General features: G+C 44.6%; 1 protein-coding gene across 1 annotated transcript in view; it reads left to right on the top strand.

The window, feature by feature from the left end:
- The window catches only part of C2H7orf31 (chromosome 2 C7orf31 homolog), a 38,328-nt gene extending 36,776 nt beyond the window's left edge, over positions 1-1,552 (top strand). Inside the window, exon 9 of the mRNA XM_050938632.1 lies at positions 694-1,552. Within this exon, the coding sequence (XP_050794589.1) occupies positions 694-1,524 (831 nt within the window). The 3' untranslated portion in view covers positions 1,525-1,552. The remainder of the gene's footprint in view (positions 1-693) is intronic.
- The last annotated feature ends 11,403 nt before the right edge of the window (positions 1,553-12,955 follow it).

Here is a 12,955-nt window from a genome sequence, read left to right as displayed (position 1 = left end):
GTGCAAGCAGGTCTCCTTCCCCGGTTTGCTCTTGCGTTCCCCGAACCCCCGTGCAAGCAGGTCTCCTTCCCCGGTTTGCTCTCGCGTTCCCCAAACCCCCGAGCAAGCAGGTCTCCTTCCCCGGTTTGCTCTCGCGTTCCCCGAACCCCCGTGCAAGCAGGTCTCCTTCCCCGGTTTGCTCTCGCGTTCCCCGAACCCCCGTGCAAGCAGGTCTCCTTCCCTGGTTTGCTCTCGTGTTCCCCAAACCCCTGAGCAAGCAGGTCTCCTTCCCCGCGGTTTGCAGGGGGGTTCGGGGAACGCGAGAGCAAACTGCGGGGAAGGAGACCTGCTTGCTCGGGGGTTCGGGGAACACTGGAGCAAACCGGGGAAGGAGACCTGCTTCCCCGTGGTTTGCTCTCGCGTTCCCCGAACCCCCCTTGAAGCCGCCCAACAGCGCTGCAGTGTGGCCACATCTAACACCACTTGCAGCGCTGGTTGCTGTAAGTGTGGCCACTCTGCAGCGCTGGCCCTATACAGCTGTACTAATACAGCTGTAACAACCAGCGCTGCAAAATTGTAGATGTAGATATACCCTCACACTTTAACTCTTTCAGCAGAGTAAGCAAATGATCAGGACCACCAGCCATGACACTCTTCCTTTGTGACATGCATAGGCTTAGATGCCAACCCTAATCCTATTTTTTCCTCCCACAGAAAGAAACATTTCTGCCTAGTCTCTCACAAGTGAGGCCCCTAGAAGGGCGCATTGCACGTCTCCTCCAAAGTCGGCGTCCCCATGAATCAATTTTACAAGAACAGGATTCCTCAGCTATCCATGTGCCTCCAGTTTTGTACACAGTTCATGCTGTCATACCCAGTTGCTCAGGTGTGATACTAAGCAATAGGAAAACAGCAAATCTGGATCAGCAATGTAAACATACAGAAAACGAAGCCAAGAAAAGGGATGAGGACTCATTGAAGACTCTTCATCTGCCTCAAGCATGTTACCAGAGAGGTGAGAGTCAGGATAACAGACCTATAGTAAACAAATTTCAGAAAATCACAGATACATTGAAAACGGAAGCTTTGTACAGAAGGCAGCTTGCAGTTAGACCTGAATCTGAACCTTCTCCCGCACCATCTTGGAATTCCCTTTACTACGAAGATTTGAAACCCAGCCATTTAGACCAATACATTGTATGGCACAACCCAGTTAGTCTTAGTAAGCCAGGTGTACCAAAGAATCAAACTGGTGGAGAAGGTGGAAATTTTCAACCTGAATGCAGTGATCAAGAGGAAACCCAATATGCTTTGAGTTTGGACGGCAATCCGCCCAACATGGTATTGCCTGAATGGATTCCTAATTCTGGGGTGCCTCGACCTCAGACATCATTACTCGAGCTTCAGGATTCCTTTTCTAAAACAGGAGCACACAAACGTTTTCATAATTCTATTACAGGAGAAGCAAAAGACCTCAGGGATAATATCCATGAAGGGAGGAGGCACACATTCTATGGCTTCAATTCATTTTATTTCTATAACTGACACGTGCCTTTGTCGCTTTAAATTAAAAAAAAAAAGAAGACCTAATCAATCACTCTCCTTGTATTTATGATCTGATGTTTTGTGGCTTATATTTTGGACTCTTTTCTCTCTTTTACTGGTAAAGTAATGAAAAGAACATCCACAGTCTGATACACAGATATGTTTAAAAAACAAAGGTGATGGAACACAAAATTTAATTGTAGTGAATCACCATGGATGGACTGCATTCACCCAACAGTTCTGAAGGAGCCCGAGAATTAACAGGTAAGCCAAACGTGTAATTTGCCATTAAGCACAATCACCAAAGGACTGCAAGGAGCCACTAGAGCAGCTGTTTTAAAAATAAGGCCTAAGGATGATTATGGGAATCAGCTCAGTGGTTGGAAAAACAGTTGAGAAAAGTATAAAGGACTTAAGAGTATATGATAGAAACAGAGCAGCACTGTTGTGGGGAGCTGGATTGTGCATCTCTACCTGTTTAGGAATACTTGACAATGTTAACAAAATAGAGGCTAATTGCAAGCTGCTAGACAGACTGTATTTAAATATTCAGAAGCATTTTGATAGTGGCCTCCCCTAAAAATGAGAAGCTATTAAGGAAACTTAGTGTAAAGCCCTATTGCAGGTTAAGACTCGCTATGAAATAAGGACACAAAATTTAAGACTAATCAGCTATGCTGACTGCCAAGAGAGGTGAATAGTGGGATATTCCAGTGCTGGTCCTGGGTTAAGTATGGTCCCAGTGAATTTATTAAGGAGCTAGGAGGCAGATTGGGATTAGTAAAGTGTCAACATTTGCTAATGACACAATCCTATATAGGTTTTTAATTAGTTATTTAAACCAGGGATTATTAAATTAGGCCTCCAGGAGGACATGAAGGCGGGGGAAGATGCCACAAGGCTTTCTTCACTTTTGTCTGCTGAATTGTTCCACTGAAGGAGCAGGAATTGCCTTTTTGCTCCCCACAGATTAGCAGGATATCAGAATCATATCCACACTGAGTACATGCCCCTGGCAGTCCCTTTCCACTCTCGGACTGCATGATCCCAGCGCAGAGCTTCCTGCAGCTAGCAGCTGCCTTGGGACTTTCCTTAGGCATTGAATGGGGACTGGAAGATAATATAGTCAGGGACTTATAATATCTATGTGTGGGAATTCTACAGGGCCAACTGGAAGAGGGATTGTGTTTTCCAGTCCTGCCCCCTTCCCTGCACAGATCCCCAGACCCACAAAGAGCTCTCTGACTCTCTAGGCAACAGGGGAAATGATGCAATGCAGGAAGCTGAGCCCCCTTTGTCCATGGGAGTGGGAGACCAGCATACAGAGCATCCTGTCTATATGTGGACAAAATCAGGCCTTGGGTTATTAAGACAAGGGGTGATTAAATTAGCTGTTAAGGTTAAGGATGAGTGTGAGGAACTCCTGTAGGATATAACACACTATTAACTGGACCACATAAAGGCAGATTAAATTTAACGGAGACACGTCGTGCACACTGCAAGGTGGTACAATTTAAACAACTCCTGGACAGTAATGGGTTCTAAATTAGTTGTAACCTCTCAGGGAGAAGATTTCAAAATCAGTGACAACTTCTACTCAACGGCGCAGCAGCATTCAAAAGAGATGGTAAACCACCAGGAATACAGAATGTTATGTTATCATAAAAATCTTCAGTCTACTGCCTTCAGTTTTGTTCACCACACTTCATAAGCAACATCTTAGAAATAAGGAAGGTCCAGAGAAGGGCAACAAATATAAGACTTGAAAGGGTTATTTACATATTAGGAGATATTTTGAAAGACGGGGACTATTCATTTGGAAAGAGAAGAACTAGTTTGGTAAGGGACATAACATACTTCATATATAGAAAAGGCCTATCACCCATTCCTATAATATATTCTCAGTCCTATAATGAGAAACCACAAGACCTTTTGCTCAGTGAAATTAAACAGATCAAAAGAAGCACATTGTAAACTGTGTACTAATTTACTTGTTTAACTTGCTGCTTGGGATACTATTAAGGCAAAGAGCTTAGCAGCATTCAAAAAAGGATTAGACACAAATCCTAAGAGCATAAGAACAGCACCTGCAGTTCCAGTAGATTGAATAAACATTCTAAGTGCTATCAGCCCTTACGCTTCAGGATATAAGCTGATCATGGGCAGATTTAAGAGCCCACTAAAGCAGCCAGCATTGACCACTGCCAGAGACAGAACTGGACTATAGATCTCTTCTGATATAACATTTCCCATATTACTAGACTCACAAGACAAAATGAGCAGTTAATTTTGTAGCCATGATATTGAAACATGGGTTAAACTATCTGCCAGGCAGGTAGTTTGATCACAAAAGTCTCATTATGGACTAGGGGCGAGAGCTACAAACTGCTACTTTAGGTGCCTACATCCAACTTTTAGGCACATCTGAGATCCACAAAAACAACTCCCTAAGCTGCCACCTAACCATGGAGGTGCTTAAATTTCTGCTGGTTGGCAAGCGCAAAGCTGCCTACATCCTGATGCCACTACTCTACTTGCTGCTCAACCTAAACCCCAACAGAATTCTCAAACTCTCTCACCTGCAGGGCCCCATCTGGTAGATGTGATCTGAGCACACCTAACCCACCCTGAAGTTAGTTGAGGGAGACCAGGTCAGGTAGTAAGAGAGAGAGAGAGCTTGTGTATGCCCAATAGTTAGGGCAGTCATCTGGGAATTCATTACTTCTACGGGCATTCTGTGCCAAAAAAAATAAAAATTCTGTGTACAATATTTTAAAATTCTGCAAGTTTTATTTGTCAATAAATAAATACAGAGGCTCCAGCATGGCAGTGGGCAGCACAGGGTAGAAGATCACCCTGCAGCCTCCCCATCCCAGGGACGCGGACTCAGTGATGAGACTGCATCCGATCCTGACACAGCACAAGGCGTGGGCCTGCCCCTCTGTGCCAGGTGCACCAGGTGTGAGGCAGACAGGCTCAACCAGGCAGGATCCAAGTCTGGAGGGGCTCAGTGTGGGGGGATCCAGGTGTGGGGTGAGAGGATTCTGTGTGGGACAATCTGGGTGCAGGCAACTCAACAGGGGGTCTAGGTGTGGCAGGATCTGGATGCACAGAGGTTTGTTGTGGGGGTTCCAAGTGCAGGGGCAATGGGACTCTGCAGGGGCTTCCAAGTGAAAGTGCTTGGGGCTCAGTGGAGGGGTCTGAGTGTAGGGGTCTCAGACGGGGGTCTGCGTGCTGGAGGAATGGGGCCTAGTGGGGTGGGGGTCTGGGTGCAGGTCATTGGGGGTCAGTGGCGTGGGGATCTGGATGTGGGGGCTCAGAGTGGTGCAGGGGGTTGGGGCTCATCGGGGTTGCGGTTTGAGTACAAGGAGTTCACTGTGGGGTGGTCTGGGTGCAGAGGTGTGAGTCCAGAGGCAAGGGTCTGGGTGCAGGGGGTTCCAGATGCAGGGATTGAGGTTCAATGGGATGGAGTTCAGGTATGGAGGGCTACGGGGGTTCTGAGTGTATGGGGTGAGGCTTGGCAGGGGTGTCTGGGTATTGGAGGTCCGGATGCATGAGGATTGGGCAGATGGGGAGGAGCTCCCTGTGATGGGGGCAGGCAGCAGGGGAGGATGCTGAGCTCCTGCAGCGGGGAGGAGGTTTCTGGGGGTGGGTCTGACACAGCCGCAGCCACTCCTTGCAGGGGAAGAGGAAGTCCAGTCCTCTCCTGCCTCCAGCCTAGCCAGGACTAGCAGCTGATCCCAGCTCAGGGAAGGAGCCACTGACTGGGGTGTCTCACAGCCCTGCGGTGATTTACCTCTCCACCGGCTACTCCGGGTGCCTGAAACAATGTACCTGCTCCACTAGGGAGTGATGCATGATTGCTCTTGCAGCTTCCCTTTGCTTCCCTGTCAGAAAGTCATTTTTCTGCGAGGAAGCAAAGAAATCTGCGTGGGACATGAATTCTGCGCATGCACAGAATTCCCCCAGGAGTAATTCATGTTTGAATCTGTAGTTTGGAGCAGGCAGTTGAACCCAGCTCTCCCACGTCCCAGGAGAACAGTGAACTATTGGTTATAGTGAGCTGGTTTGCTCTTGCTCATTCCGTTGCTTGCGTGTGGGTTATCTAAGCAGCTGAACTTCCAGGAGAGGTTTCACAGCTGTGCATCTTGAGTGGCAGGAGGTGCCTAACTGCCTAGGCATTTTCTACTGGCTGGCTGAGGCATCTCCCTGCTCAGCTTGCTGGCTTCAATAAATCTCTTTCTTAAACACCTAATTCTCCCCCATAGGATGCTTTGTGAGTCTGGTTACCTAACTTGGAGCTGAGGATTTCACTGAGCGGCAGGCCCTAAGGAGCTGGATGTTGCAGTGCTTTACAGATCTGGCCCCAAATCCTGGAATTAACATACAGCAAGTGACTGGGCTGTATCCACTATCTCATGTGGGTCAGTCTCCAGCTCCAAGCCCTTTGCATACACAACACAGGGAGTCCCTTTGGAGCTCTACAGGGCACAAGGTGTATGCACACTAGCACAAAGTTTCCAAATTCTGCACCACCCCTCTTTCTGCTGCACAGCAGCACTATTTCTGCTGGGTTGTAACATGTGGCCCTCCATGGCAGGGGACAGGACTTGGTCCTAAATATGTCATTGGGGTTGTTTCGCAGAAAAATCTGAGGTCAACTTCAGGCTTCTCTTTTTTTTAATGACTCTTAATGTGAGTCGTAGCATCATCCTTGTGCTCTTATTTTCAGAAATACCTTCATGCCTTGGGCAGTTTAATATAAGAACTGCAAAGACTTTATAGATTACATTAGATTAAGATATCATTACATAAAGAGACCCAACCATAGAAATCTCCTTACAAAGGAGACTTAATTTGAAGCTTTTCTTGGGTAGGCTGATGTCCTGGAGAATAATTTGACAGCCAGCCTCTTTTGCTACAACTACTTACAATGCTATAACTTAGTTTTACTTTAGATCATGCCACCAAATGATAACACAGTGGCAGGATAATAATCTCTGACCATAACAGAACTGCAGAGGCACTAATCACAGCAGGAGACTCTCTGAACAGCCTATTCCTAATTTATCTATTAAAAAAAATTATTAAAAAGTAAACTGAAAAAGTGGCAGATTTGACCAGCTATACAGAAACAAGGTAGGCCAACTGCAATTAGTGCAGTTGTATTGTGCCCTCTGATGGATGGAATATGACCTGCTCAAGCACTGGTGAACACTTTCCAGGGTTGAGTTTTTTACTACCAACTTTCAGATGTCACAATCCTCCTCTTTCAAAATGGCTGAAGTTTTAGTCACATTCATTAGTAAATAAGTATCAGAAGCAAAATGACCAACTTCCATTCATACTGTATTTCATATATATAACATTCCGTATACTTTACCCAATTAGGTACTTCTACGGCCCTTATCATACTATTTAAGCACCTCATTGATGATAATATCTCTGAGAGGTAGAGAAGTATACTTAATCTCCATTTTACAGGTGGTGACCAAGACTCAGAGATGAAGTGACTTGCCCAAGGTCACACACAAAGGCTGTAGAGAGCTGAAAACTAAATCCAGATTGCCTGAGTCCCATCCTGGTTCCACAAACTATCCTTCCTTTTTTAGCTACACGTTTTCCGCTTAAAAGAACTGTGAATATATTTCTGCCTTTTTTAAATTAGTAAATGGACCTAACCTTCTGTACATATTTATTTGATTTCACTATTTTCCCTTCAAAAAAAGAATTCAATAAAAATAATTTTGTTTCCAAAAAAGGTGCATCATTCTTGCATAATGGTTTGAGGTGTTGGAAAAACAGTCAGGGTCCTTTTTTAGGAGTATTTCAGTTGTACCTAGAATGTGAAAATAGTTACAAAATTAAAACAATAACTTCATAAACAAATGCCACCCTGATGCTAAAATTCAGACAATGGGAACAAATGAATACTACGTTGTAAATGTACTCTGATTAATGATAACCCATGCCTACAACTGGGGGAGACACAGATTCTGGCACAGAAAGCCACCGCTTTATTCTCTTCAGCTCTGGAAAATAACACACAGTGTACACATTAAATTCTTGTAAGCATGCCACATCCTATGTGCAGGATTTGAATTTAATGCTGTCTGATGTTTCTCCAGCAAGCAGTCCTCTCAAGTCCCACACATATCTAATCCAATAATTTACCACTAAAGCATTATCCAAAGTTCTTACTAAAAACACACTATACAGGGTCAGAAAGCAATGATATTCTGTTTCAATTTCTTATATGGATATTTGTACTAAATGTACAGCATTAACAAAAGTATTGTAAAGTTTGCAGGAATCGAACAAAGGGCTACATAGTTTTCATTAATTATATTTAAGGTCTGATGTTTCCAAGAGAAATATACCTATTTCTACTATATTTATCTTGGGATTTTTTAACTCTTCCCATTTTTCTCTCACATACAAGTGGCTTTTCTCTTCTAGGCCTGATTCCTAAAGCATATGCTTAACTTTATTACTGCGAGTAGTCCATTGAAATCAATCCGAAAACTTGTAGGCACACCGACAGTGAGCCAAATCGGAGCTTCAGTGAGGAGCTGCGGGGCCAGAGCCAGGATATCAGATGCTGGCCGTGCCGCAAGTAATACCAGAGCCAAGCACTGTGAGCAGCTGGGGAGAGCAAGGTGGGACCCCAGGCAGCGACTGCTCAGCAGAGGGAGACATCACCAGACATGACAGGAGGGCCAATGCTGGGAGGGTTGGGGGAAGGGGAAGGTTCCTGCCACCTAGAGCTTGATGGCATGTGGCTACCCCCAGGGCAGGTGTCTTACCTGCAGTCTCACCGCAGTGCAACCAGGTCCTGGGAAGGAAGGAATGAAGTCTGGGACAGAACAAACTGAACTTTTCTTCAATTGCAGAGACTTGTTCCTTTAACCTTTTCCATTTGTCCTTTTTTTTATTACTGATGTTGTTTAATAAATTGTATTTGGTTTAAACAATGTACTGATCAGTGGGTCAGGGAAGAAGCCAATAAGGATAAAGTATCGCAGAGTGGGGACATCCTAGCCCTTGTCCTAAGTGACCATGACGAGATTGAGGGTTAAATCTTCCAGGAATCCTGGGCCAGCCTTACTGGGATTACAAGAACTCCGCCACATGGGAAAATAGAAAAGGAGTCCTTAAGGCGAGGAAGGCATCTGGGTAAAGGGAGTTGGGGCAACGACTCAGATCCTTTCACTATCTGATTCCACTGGGGGAGTACAGAAGCCAGGACAGTTCTCCACAAATTACAGGACCATCGTCCCTAATGCTGCAGTGAGAATCATAACTGGAATATTAACATCAACACATATTCAGTGGTACATACTACCAAACAAAATTCATAGAAGAACACACACAGCTTGTGAGTATAACCAACCCGTGGCCAATTTGAACTTACCATTTTATGAGGTCTTCTACACTCTTTTTGAGATCAGGCTAAAGCTCTTACAGCATCTTCAGACTCGAGGCACACTGCAAAGAATTCTGGGATAATGCTATTTTCCTAAATAACCACCATTACCAACCCCATAAAACAACTTCCAGGCTTCAACCTACGCCCAGAAACAATGCTCTGCATTGGACTGTTTCAGAACATCGTATGGCAGATGCTGTCATCTCTTATGCCAATAAGAGATCGTTGTGCCAGCACCACACAATGAGGATTGCTCAACTCTGTGACTCAAGAAGGCCCTCCAGGATGTGCCTGGGCCAGTTTCTTTCCAAGGACATAGACTAAGAGTATAAAATAATGGACAGTGGCACCATGAGATGATCTCTCTCATCCCCCGCCTACATTGAAGGCAAGAAGAACCCTGGGAAGATGAAGACTTTGAACTGAGGAGACTGGTCCCAGAATAAGAAGGAAATTCAGCCGGTGTATTAAGAACTACAACCTATCTGCAACATCCAGTGAGGCGAGAAAAGCTGATTGATTCAACTTTTGCTTAGTCTAAAAGTTTAGGCATTAGAATGTGTGTTTACTTTTTATTTTCTTATGGTAATTATGACCTTTTATGACTACCACTTATAATCACTTAAAATCTCTCTTTCTGTAGTTAATAAAGGTAATTTAATGTTTTATCCTTACTGGTGAGTTTGTCTAAAATGCTTGAGGAATCTGCTCAGATTACAAAACTGGTGCATATCCACGTTCCTTTGGCGAATTGGCATACTAATAAATGAGCTTGCACTGTTCAAGAGGTCTGGAACACAGTAAGATGGTATACTTCTAGGATGTCAGGCTAGGGGCTTGAGAAATTTGCTGATATTTCCAAATATATAGTTCATGAGTGGCTTAGAGGGTATTCATGCAACTTAGTCACCAGCATCCAGCTAAGTAACAGCGCCTGGAGGGGTTTGCTGCTTGGCACTGGCAAAGCGTTGTGAGAGACAACCCAGGCTGGAGAGTTAAGGGGGCACAGTGGTTGCACAATTCCAGGTTGTACCCCAGGGATCTCATCACAAAAATATAGCATGCATGTAACATGGCCATATTAGTTTAATTATATGAATATTCATTTTGTGCATCTCCATCATTGCCAAGCTCTACCATTCAAACTCTTGAGTTTGGTTTTGGTGTTGTATTTTAATGATTTCCAGACTGTACTTAAGCTCCTGAAGATGTTCCTGGCTTTAATGATTTTGTTCCGGATGTCCTGGCTGATGGTGCTGCCCAAGTATGTGAATGTTTCTACATTGGTGAAAACATAATCCTCTATTCGTACTGGTGATGGTGAGGCAATATTAAAGGTCATGATATCTGTCTTATTGCAGTTGATTTTCAGTCCAATTTTGCTGGCTGAATGCATTGAGTCAAGTTGTGTTTGTCTTGTATATTTGGTGTTAGATAGGAGAGTGAGATCATCTGCGAAGTCCAGGTCTTCAAGGAATGAGAAGGATGTCCATTTAATGCCTCTTGGCATGTCTTGTATGCTGCATTACCCAGTCAATGGCAACATTGAAGAGGATTGTAGACATGACACACCCCTGACATACTCCTGTTTTTACTTCAAAACTAAGCTCACTGTAATCAATCCTGCATGTAAAGTTGAAGTAAAAGCTTTTGATGATGTTGATTATACAGAGAGTGATTCCATATGCCCCCAGAATGCACCATAGGCTGGTCCTGTGAATGCTGTCAAAAACCTTCTCAAAGTCTACGAAGTTTATGTAGAGCTGCTGCTGCCACTCTAAGCATTGTTCTATTATGTTCTGTAGCATGAAGATCTGGTCTATGCATCCACGCCTGCATACTTTCAACATTACTTTATAATGCAGAACGCTGGGGAATGAGAAAGTATGACATGTCTAAACTGTCTTCATTCCATACAGCCTGCCTCAGAAAAATCCTCCGTATCTTATGGCCAAGAACAATCTCAAACCAAGATCTATTGACACAGTGCAGCCAAGAGGATAGGAGCACCATCATTGCCAGGAGGCGTTGGAGATGGATTAGCCACGTGCTTTGGATAGAAACTGATTCCATTGCCAGAGTAGCAATAAGATGAATACCTGAAAGCAAGCGAAAATGAGGCACCCAAAAACAACATGGCAAAGAGCTGTGGAAGCTGACCTGAAAAACCTGGGGCACAGCTGGGGAACCATTAAAAGACTTGCCAGAAAGACAGGAGTGAAGGTCGCTGCCCTAAATGCCAGAGGCATAATGGAAACATCATGATGGCCATTCAAAAATCATGATTTAGGCCGCAATATATCCCTAGGTTGGTTTTTTAAATCATGATTTAAAAAAAAACCCTTACATTTTATTTGCATTTTTGCTGGTTTTGAATGTTTAAGATCCACATGGGTCATTTTTCAAGGTGTCTGTCACAATTAGAGCCACATAACTTTTTTTTATTATTAAAATTGAGATTCCCACATAATCACAATTCCAGAGCTGCCCTCAAGAGATACACTAAATACCATAAAAACTGCAATAAAATCCCAAGACTTGGCAACACTGTTTATGACCTTTTAGTTTAATTTTTCAACCTTTGTGTTGTATTGACAGTGGTTTTGCTTTTAATTTTCTAGTTTACTATGTCCTTAAAAGAGGAAAGGGCTAAAAACACCCTTTAAGCTGCTTTAGGAATTTATAGTGGCATAAAGTCTTAAGCTGCTCTAAATCTCTGAAGTGGACTGGTGCCCACTGACAGCCATTCAAAAGTGCCTTCTTCTTTGTCTGCCTAGGACACAGTCCTCAAATATTTCTAACTTACTTCATATCTAGTGTGTTTTGGCCTCCAAGCATAGATATGATATGCTCTTTGGTGAACATTACATACTGAGTTTCAAAGTTGTGTCTGGAAAAACAGTGGCAATATTTTTATTTTTATAGTAGACACTCTTTTTTAAAAGCTTTAACTGAAAAGAACTAACACAATTTTTGTTAAAACTCTTTAAAAAATTCCTCTCAGCGTAGACATCAGAGTTTCACATGAATGTGCCAGAGATCAGCGTGTGGAAATGAATGCCATGATTATCCTCTGTCTTGCACCATATCTGACCATTCAGACCTCTGCAGAGGCTACATCTACACTTAAACCTTTAAACTGCAGCTGCGCTGGTGTAAAGTGTCAGTGTTGATGCTCACTACAATGATAGGAAGGAGTCTCCCATCATTACACCCTTGAGAGCCACAGCTACACTGATCTAACTTTTCTGAGTAGCCCAGCCCTTAGTAGCTTTTTTGCACAGATGTAAAACACACAGTTCAGGTATGCACACAGAGTTGCACTGGTTTAACTACAGGCGTAATTTTAACCCAACATAGTGAAATCAGGGCAACTTCGTGTGTGGACACCAACATCGATATCAGCTTCTCCGGCAGCGTGCTAACCCAGCATAATCCCCTTTAGACCAAGGGAAGCCTTTTCACACAGGGACTTGCCTGGGTTTGGTTCAACCAGTTAAAGAAACCCGATGCAGGTTGTCATGTTGGCAAGCTGGAGCCTGCAAGGCAGTGGGGAGTCAGGCCCCGGCCTGGCCATCACGTGCTCTCCGGCCAGGCTCCCCACGGCCCTGGCTGGGGAGCACGTGGTACAAGTGACCAGCCTGGGCAGCCCGCTCCGCAGCCAGGCGGACGCTGTGGGCTCGCAGCTAGGGGAGCTTCCTTCCCGCTCGCATCACTGCTTAGGCGCCTCCGCCGGGACCCGTAGGGACAGGCAGCACGTGACTTTACCCGAACACGCGCTGAGGACAAACCCTCACCTTGCACCGTTGACCTTTGCGTCTTACTGTTGTACGCGTGCGCAAAGGCCTCACCTCCTAGTCGCGCCCTCGAATCTCTTACGTATCCTGACATACGTCATGCGCTATTTCGTACCGAGGGTAAGGAGGAGACCGGGTGTACGTGGAAGCCACCTACCCTGCTGTTAACGCTGGGTGACGTTTGTTCTGATGGACACGTAGGGAA

This window comes from Gopherus flavomarginatus, chromosome 2 (assembly GCF_025201925.1).
Source record: "Gopherus flavomarginatus isolate rGopFla2 chromosome 2, rGopFla2.mat.asm, whole genome shotgun sequence".
Lineage (NCBI taxonomy): Eukaryota > Metazoa > Chordata > Testudines > Testudinidae > Gopherus > Gopherus flavomarginatus.
This window is presented reverse-complemented; position numbering and strand designations above follow the sequence as displayed.